Raw genomic sequence first — 9,598 nt, 5'->3', positions numbered from 1 at the left:
CACAATGAGCTTATCATATTCGTTTGCTACATTAGTAGGACCCTATGATTTCCGCGATGCAGAAAACATGAACGGAAGTCATAAAAACGGAATTTACTGTATAACACGGAATTTAATGGAATTTGTCTTATTTTTGATGAATAAATAAAAAACAGGTCAGTACATATATATATATATAGACTGTGTCTGTGAATATTAAACTGCAAAAAGACGATTTAAATACGAATGTCCTGCATGTTCATTTGATTACCAGAAAATACATAAAAAATATTATTCATTATTATTATTTATTCATTTTAGATGTTTACATTTGGAAAAGCTGAGCTTCCTGCATAAACCTGCCCCTGTTGGTTTGGCAGTAGCTTTTTTTTGCCCTACACAGTTACCTTGCTTAATATCTTAATTCAAGTTATATATATTTTGTTCTATTTGTGTTATTCAGGTTATTTATAATAAGTGAAGTGAAGTTTACTGTTAAGTGCACTGATGTCAGACTCATTTTGAATAATAAAGTTTATTGTTAAATTGTTAAATACCCTGCCTCCATTACATAGGCCTATGTTTGTCACATCATTATAAGTGTTTGATCACCACATTTGAGTTATCATTGCAAAAAAAAATGTGTTTATGTATATATATTCTGTTTATGTAGGCTATATACTGTATTCTATATACAGTACTAGTCAAAAGTTTGGACACACGAATGGGAAATGTGTCCAAACTTTTGACTATACTGTACTATAATATAGCCTACACATAAAGAATATCGGCCGATATATCGGTATCTGTCTTTTTTTACTCCCTAATATCGGTATCGGCAAAAAATGCAGACACAATTTAATCATTATTCATATTTTGTATTAGATTTTGTTTTATATTTTCATTTTTATTTTAGTTAAAATACAGACTTCAGTTATTATAATATATTATTCTATTTTACATTTATAACATATAATACATATAACATATGTATTATATGTTATTTTATTATGTCTGCTTTTTAACAACATTTTTTGTTGAAGTTCCAGAAAAAGGAACTATATTTTGACCATTGCCATAAAATTGCTTATATGTAAGCAATAAGGTACGAGAGGCCATGCTGTATTGTGAATAAATCACAGCTGAAGGGCATTGTTAGGCACGACGTGAAGCGGAGGGTGGTTGCTAAGGGTGTTGCGCAGTGATACACAGAACTGTTTGGTGAAGCGGTCATAGCCTTGCTTTATCGTGAATAAAACAGCTGCTGACCAATCAGAATCAAGGAGTGGAACTAACCTTTTTATAATATGATATAAATGATAGTATTTATTTATATTTTGAATTAGTTTTAATTGTGTGTTTTTCATATAGTTTTAATTTTAATGTAGATTTGAGTAATTCTGTCTTTTGGTTTTTGTCATTTTTATTAATCTTTTTCTATTTCTATTTAGCTTTAGATTTTAGTTTAAGTTGTAGTAATTGTAGTAATAAACCTGAACTTATTTTATTTTCGTTAGTTGCCAAGAAATAATTCTATATAATAATTCCGTCTAATTCTGTTTTTTTGTTGTTGTTTTATTTCAGCTCAATTTCAATTAATGGTTTTTAATAGCTTTAGTTTTAGTTAACAATAACACTGAGTATAATATATCAGAATTGTAGCCTGAATTGAATGTAAATTCGTAAAAAATGTAATTGTGACTCTTTATTAGCCAGACATTTTATTTAATTGTTAAAAAAAAAAAAAAAAAAAAACTTTTGCCAGTTGAAACAGTCTTAGGAATTCTTCCCTGATTCTAAATCTGTGAATAAATGCAATGGAAGTGTAGTAAAATTCTGCCCCATTAAAACCATACTGCTCTGTGTTTTGTGTCATGTAGGCAGTAAGGAGATGGTTCGTGTGATGAGGCGGAAGGGAATTGAGCAGCATCCGAACTTCCGTGCGGTAAAGCATGTTCCGTTCGATCAGTTCATCCAGCTGGTGGCACATGCCGGCTGCATGATTGGGAACAGCAGTTGTGGAGTTCGTGAGGCTGGAGCGTTCGGAACACCTGTCATTAACCTGGGGACTCGCCAGACGGGTCGAGAAACAGGTGAGATTAGTCTCGAATATGAATTACTGACCTTTACAGAGGAAATTAGGCACTATGGCAGGATATGATTACCATTGAGTACTCTTTATTGTGTTTGCTATTTTACGTCCAGGATGTACAGTAATTGGATCTTTAAAATCAGCATGGCATGTTTATTGTTCTAAACAGGCCCAGAGTGTTTAAGTCTTTAGTATGAGCCTTGATAGACCAGTTTTACCAATTTATGTTATTTTAAAAATAGGAGAAAATGTTCTACATGTGCGAGATGCAGACACACATAATAAAATATACCATGCCCTGGAGCTGCAGTTTGGAAAACGCTACCCCTGGTAATGAATTTTTTTATATTTTTTTAGATATTATATATTGAATATATACCTGAGGCCAAGTATTTTTTTATATATTTTTATCATGTTATTATTAATATTTTGATTTAGAATTTATTTATAGTATTTTCAGTTGTCAGTTTAATTAGATTTAGTTTCAGTAATTTTGTTATATGCTTTATTTCTAGTGAGGTTTTATTTATTTTTCCATTTTAGTTAATAATTAGTACTAATTTAGTTTGCAATTTAGTAGGTTTAATGCTTCAACTTATTTGATTTCTGTTGGTTGTCAAGGCAGCATTTAAAAAAAAATATATAATTCAATTAATGTTTAGTAGTTTTCGTTAATAACACTGAATGAAATATAGAATTTAAGCTGATTTATAACTTAAATTTATAACTGAATATAAACTTATTTTAATTGGGTTAGTTGACAAGGCAAGTTAAGTTTTTCATCTAATATTTCTATTTGTTTAATTTCAGCTTTATTTTGATTAGCGAAAACAACATTTCATGGTTTTAGTTAACAATAGCAACACTGGTCTAATTTATCCATAAACTGATATCGAGCAAGCTGATTTATGCTGCATATTTGATTTTATGGGCATCATTAAATTATCATATTATTATTATTATAGATAAATCCACTCATTTTTGGCCATTTTTAGATAACTCAAATGTAACATAACTGTGAATATGCCCTGTGTGTTCTGTGCTCTGTCCACTAGCTCCAAGATCTACGGTGACGGAAATGCGGTCCAACGCATCTTGAAGTTCATGCAGTCCATTAACCTTTCTGAGCCACTACAGAAAAAGTTCTGTTTCCCAGCAGTGAAGGAGTGCATCTCTCAAGATATCGACCACATTCTGGAGACACAGAGTGCACTTGCTGTTGACCTGGGAGGGACCAACCTGCGTGTCGCCATTGTCTGTATGAAGGTATGCAGAGCAAACCTCTGGAGTCAGGTGTTGAGATCCAATTAATCTTTTAGAAGATGCGGGACATGCTCTAGGTTACAGAATGTCTGTGTGTTTGCCAGATTGTGACGTGTTTTTTATGCAGCAGGATATGCAGCACTTATGTAAATATTTCATTCATCTGATGCACACAAGTCTGACTGTAAAACAAACAGCAGCAGGTTTGATCAGAAGGGCTGTGTAATCAGCTCTTTCTTTATGTGTGAATGGTGCAGTTTCCTGGACTGCAGACTGACAGATTCAACATTAAATATGTAATTAGTTTAATTTTCTGTATTTGGCCATGGTGAAGCATTGCTGAATATAGACGCACAATTATTTCAGACTGATGTATTTTGCAAAATTACTACAATCTCAAAATGGCTAAATATCAGCCAATTAATCGTATTGGCTGATATATTGACCTGTTATTTCATAAACATCATACTGATGCTCAAGCAGTCTAAAATGATAAAGTAAGTTCCATCTATATTTAAATATGTCCTTGAATGCTGCAGTTTGACCAGGTGTTTTATTGGTTTAGGTGTATAACTATCACAAGCTCCTTCCTTCCAGTCAGAGTGATGAAGAGGTACCAGTTTAAGACAAATAATCAAATCAACAATATAAAAGGAAAAAAAGGACAATCTGTGGTAGCAAATAGAGATTATTTGTGCTGGGTTTTTTTTGTTTTTTTTTAAATTTGCATGCATAAAATTATGTTCAAAAGTATAGGGTCTATAAAAGTGTACTCAGCAAGGTTATATTTATATTTACAAAAATACAGACAAAATGTAATATTGTGAAATATTACAATTATAAATAACCATTTTCGATTTTAACATGTTTTAAAATGTAATTTATTCCTGTGATGCAAAGCTGAATTTTCAGCAGTGTCACATGATCCTTCTAACAAGCTGATCTGATGCTCAAGAAATAATCTCGTATTATTTTTTGTAAAACATTTTTTATTATCAAGAAACATTTCTCAGTATTATCATTATTAGTTGTGCTGCATAATTTTTGTGATACATTTTTTTGGGGGGGATTCTTTGATGAATAAAAAAATCTGCAGTAGAAATCTTTTGTACCATAAATGTCTTTACTGTCACTTTTGATCAATTTAAAGCAACCTTGCTGAAAGTATTAATTTGTTTAGAAAAAAAGAGAGAATTTTTGACTGATCCCAATTGTTTTCAATGGTAGTGTATCTTGCAGAACATAATTGGGGTAAGAAATTAAAGGTGATGTAATTTATTGTGTGATTTTTTTTCCTGCAGAATTTCATTGTGATGGTTTAATAGCAGGTTGCCTATGTTGCTTCATATTTGTTTGTTTTTTTATTTCCTTAGACACAAAGTTAGGCGTAAAAAAATTTATATATTGATATATATTGAAGATTTCATATTGTAAATATGTGCTTGTGTTTCAGGGTAAAGTAGTTAAGAAATATACCCAGTTGAATCCAAAGACGTTTGAGGAGAGGATAGAGCTGATTCTGACCATGTGCAAACAGGCCATGGCTGACGCCGTTCACCTCAACTGCAGAATCCTGGGTGTCGGTATGTCTGCGTTTGTCCTGAGTCTTTTTCTATGTGTCTGTAAATTCACTCACTCATTCACTGTCTATTTCTTTCAGGTGTGAGCACAGGGGGCCGTGTGAATCCACAAGATGGGATAGTCCTCCACTCCACCAAGCTAATAAATGAGTGGAGTTCGGTGGACATCCGTACACCCATTTCTAGCGCCCTTCATCTCCCTGTGTGGGTCGATAATGATGGCAACTGCGCCGCCCTTGCTGAGAGGAAGTTTGGCCACGGGAAAGGCGTAGAGAACTTTGTCACCATTATCACTGGAACCGGTCCGTTCCTATTATTATGTCCCTTACTGCTAGTTGCTAGGATGGTGGGCTTTCCCTTTGTTTGATAATGCAAAGAATAAGACCTGGCAGAGAGTGGAATTAAAGGGTTAGTTCACCCAAAAATGAAAATTAGCCCATAAATTACTCACCCTCAAGTCATCCTAAGTGTATATGACTTTCTTCTTTCAGATGAATCCAGTCGGAGTTATATCAAAAATTTTCTTTGATCTTTCAAGCTGTTTAATGCCACTCAGCAGGCGTTGCATGCATCAGTCCAAAAGAAGTTAAATAAAAATTTCCATTAAAAAAAGTGTCTCACACGGCTCCGGGGGGTGAACAAATTCGCGGCCTCCTGCAGCGAATCGATGCATTTTTGTAAGAAAAATATCCATATTCAAAACGTAATAATCACTTTAATCTAGCTTGTGGCAACAGTTGTACACAGAAGCAGTTCCGGGCTGACGACGGAACTAACCCTTTAAAGTTGTCACACTGTTTACTGTTTTTACCGTTTTTTACTTTTGCCTACCCCTTTTCATAGAAGGGTAAACAGTACTATTTATCTCTGATTTTTTTTTCCCATTTGAAAAGGTAACAGCTGTAGGTAACTCTCTTTGTTTAAATGACATATCAATTATATTATATACTATATTAATATTTTTTAATATATATATACACTCCACCATTCAAATGTTTGGGGTCAGCAAGATTTTTTTTTGAAAAATGCATACTTTTATTGAGCAAGGATGCATTAGATTGATCAAAAGTGACAATAACATACACTTATAATGCTACAAAAATGTTATATTTCAAATAAATGCTGTTTAAAAACTTTCTATTAATCAAAAAAATTTTATCACAGTTTCCACCAAAACATTAAACAATGCAACAGTTTTCAATATTGATAATAAGGAATATTTCTTGAGCATCAAATCAGCATATTAGAATAATTTATGAAGGATCATGTGACATTGAAGACTGGAGTAATGATGCTGGAAATTCAGCTTTTCCATAACAGGAATAAATTATATTTTAAAATAAATTATAATGGAAAACAGATATATTAAATTGTAATAAAATTAAATTGTGTTTTACGCTATTACTGTTTTTCTGTTATTGATCAAATAAATGCAGCCTGGGGAAGAGACTTCTTTCAAAAACATTTTAAAAAGTCTTATCTACCTCAACTTTTTGAACAGTTTTAAGTTACTTTTATGTTTGTTCACTTAGATTTTTTCCATTTCAGTTATGAACTTTTATAAAAGATTTCTAAACCATTATTTTGCATTACATGCAAATATTTTGACTGTATCCTATTATATTTATAGTAAGTCATGGGGACAAACATGGCACACTAATTATGTCTTTTTCTGAGAGTGAACTAGGAAATGTGAAATAATAATGGTTTTCTCTTTAATTGATACAGGTGTGTGTATTTTCTGTTATTGATCAAATAAATGCAGCCTGGGGAAGAGACTTCTTTCAAAAACATTTTAAAAAGTCTTATCTACCTCAACTTTTTGAACAGTTTTAAGTTACTTTTATGTTTGTTCACTTAGATTTTTTCCATTTCAGTTATGAACTTTTATAAAAGACATCTAAACCATTATTTTGCATTACATGCAAATATTTTGACTGTATCCTATTATATTTATAGTAAGTCATGGGGACAAACATGGCACACTAATTACGTCTTTTTCTGAGAGTGAACTAGGAAACGTGAAATAATAATGGTTTTCTCTTTAATTGATACAGGTGTGTGTACAGTATGAGAGTATTAGAAATACATGATCAAACAGATTTCTAATGCCGTGTACCTGCATAAAGACTAAAACTGATATAATTGTTACTTATGTTTGACTTCTGTGATTCTGCCTGTAATTACCTTTGCCTTATGTTTATATGTGCAGGAATTGGAGGTGGTATAATCCAGCATAATGAACTGATCCATGGCAGCACATTTTGTGCGGCAGAATTGGGACACATTGTGGTCTCTTTGGAAGGACCAGAGTGCATGTGTGGCAGCCACGGCTGCATAGAGGCCTACTCATCAGGTCTCGCCCTGCAGAGAGAAGCCAAGAGACTCCATGACGGTAACACAACAGTTACTCTAAAACACACTTATCAGCCTCACCCAGTCTAATTTATTTATTTTAGTGACTTTTTATTTGAATTTATTGTTTGTAATATGATCCCATTAATGGATTAGCTAACAATAATCAATATCATTTGTTAAAAAATCATGTTACAATAAAAATAGAACTGTTCATTTTTTAGTTCATATATATATATATATATATATGTTTTTAATATGACATAATATTACAAAATTTGACTAAATTACTAAAACTGATTTACTGCTGTTAACCTGACATTGTCATTATTATTATTTTTTGTATCAAAATAAAAATGTATTTAAATACTGTTTATTAATTATTATTTTTAAATTATACTGTATACAGTAGTTAGTGTCATAAAAAAACTTAAACAGGTTCAATATAGTTAGCAGTTTTGTTAGCAGCATTTAATATCTATAATTTAATAACATTTAATATCTGTAATTGTTAGATAATAATAGTTTTGAAGCTTTTCTAAAATTAATAAACACAAGGATTTTATTTTTATGGTCTCATTCAGAATCATTAAATGTGAAAACCAGTCATAAGGGTCAACTTTTTGAAACTGAGATTTATACATCATCTGAAAGCTGGATAAATAAGCTTTCCATTGATGTATGGTTTGTTAGGATAGGACAATATTTGGCCGAGATACAACTATTTGAAAATCTGGAATCTGAGGGTGCAAAAAATCAAAATACTGAGAAAATCGCCTTTAAAGTTGTCCAAATTAAGTGATTATTTGATTAGTAATATGCAGCAATGCATATTACTAATCAAAAATTAAGTTTTGATATATTTACGTTAATACATTTACAAAATATCTTCATGGAACATGATCTTTACTTAATATCCTTTTATGATTTTTGGCATAAAAGACAAATCTATAATTTTGACCCATACAATGTATTTTTGGCTGTTGCTACAAATATACCCCAGCGACTTGAGACTGGTTTTGTGATCCAGGGTCACAAATAATAGTAACGTCCTAAGGTTTGGTTTGTAATACAGGAGTTGTGCATAACAAATGTTACCAAGTTAAAGTAAAACATTGTAATTATGTGTTTCTTTCATGTTTGATGACAGAGGACTTGCTGTTGGTTGAAGGAATGACTGTGAATAACAAAGAACAGGTGAACGCTATTCATCTCATCAACGCTGCTCGCCTTGGCAACTCCAAAGCTGAGAGCATACTCCACACAGGTAAGACGCATATTCAAGTACATACATTATTCTCAAGCAGGTTTGTGGTGAAGAAAAGCACTGATAGTCTCTCTACTCTTCCCTAACAGCGGGAACTGCCCTGGGGTTGGGGATTGTGAACATCCTGCACATGATCAACCCGTCTCTGGTCATCCTGTCTGGTGTCCTGTCAGAGCACTATGAGAATCCAGTTCGTCAGGTGATCAGTCAGCGAGCTCTCCTCTCGGCGCAGGGGACCAAAGTCATGGTGTCTGAGCTGGAGGATCCTGCGCTGCTGGGTGCCGCCAGCATGGTACTGGACTACACCACCCGCCGCACTTACTGAAAGAGCTGGAAAACCAGGAACCAGTCATTTACAGACTCAAAGACCAAGGGCCAATCATGTGCTATGTCCTTGTTAGGATCATAGTGGCTTTTAAGCTTGACCTTAAAAACTTTTATTTGTCTAGTTTTTACTTTAGTCACATATAGGTGCTATATTATTTGGGATCAATTGCCTATTGTAAGGTGTGTAATTTTGAGGAATGGTTTAAGTATATGAAGGATGGTTTTATTTAATATTTGTACACTGAAACTAAGGGATATTTGTTGCAGAGAGGCCGCTATAAAAAACTGCTGTGGTTTAATCACCAGTTCTGTCTGTTTTGCTTTCTGTTGTTTGGATTTTTCATGGAGACAGCCACGTTGTCCTTTGCACCTTACGCTGATCTGTTGCCAAGCCTTTATTGTGTTTTCAGCACCGTATGCTTAGGTTTATCGATTCACTCAGCCTGTATGAATGAATCAATAAACTGGACAAATGTTTGTCCAGTATGTCTACTCTAATATTTAATGTCACAGATATGTACATTAAAAATGATTAAACACAAAATGTACTTTTATTGCCAGTGAATTGATTTAATATGTTAGAGTCCTGCAATACACTTATAAACTTGAAATCTTAATATTGATATTTGCAGAATATTATGTGTGTGTATATATATATATATATATACAGTGGGTACGGAAAGTATTCAGACCCCCTTAAATTTTTCACTCTTTGTTATATTGCAGCCATTTGCT

General features: G+C 32.9%; 1 protein-coding gene across 4 annotated transcripts in view; it reads left to right on the top strand.

Moving 5' to 3' along the window:
- LOC107665959 (bifunctional UDP-N-acetylglucosamine 2-epimerase/N-acetylmannosamine kinase-like) overlaps positions 1-9,419 on the top strand; it is a 22,829-nt gene extending 13,410 nt beyond the window's left edge. For 3 of the 4 annotated variants that reach the window (XM_016457035.1, XM_016457036.1, XM_016457033.1), the window contains 9 exons: positions 1,860-2,072; positions 2,314-2,401; positions 3,127-3,337; positions 3,900-3,947; positions 4,788-4,917; positions 4,995-5,216; positions 7,127-7,309; positions 8,420-8,536; positions 8,626-9,419. In XM_016457035.1, the coding sequence (XP_016312521.1) occupies positions 1,860-2,072; positions 2,314-2,401; positions 3,127-3,337; positions 3,900-3,947; positions 4,788-4,917; positions 4,995-5,216; positions 7,127-7,309; positions 8,420-8,536; positions 8,626-8,861 (1,448 nt within the window). In that variant the 3' untranslated portion in view covers positions 8,862-9,419. The remainder of the gene's footprint in view (positions 1-1,859; positions 2,073-2,313; positions 2,402-3,126; positions 3,338-3,899; positions 3,948-4,787; positions 4,918-4,994; positions 5,217-7,126; positions 7,310-8,419; positions 8,537-8,625) is intronic. The other variant, XM_016457034.1, reaches the window with a different exon arrangement.
- Positions 9,420-9,598: the final 179 nt, after the last annotated feature.

The sequence above is a fragment of the Sinocyclocheilus anshuiensis genome, unplaced genomic scaffold (assembly GCF_001515605.1).
Source record: "Sinocyclocheilus anshuiensis isolate Anshui unplaced genomic scaffold, SAMN03320099.WGS_v1.1 scaffold775, whole genome shotgun sequence".
Classification (NCBI taxonomy): domain Eukaryota; kingdom Metazoa; phylum Chordata; class Actinopteri; order Cypriniformes; family Cyprinidae; genus Sinocyclocheilus; species Sinocyclocheilus anshuiensis.
The sequence above is the reverse complement of the archived record's forward strand: the minus strand, read 5'-3'. Positions and strand labels throughout refer to the sequence as shown.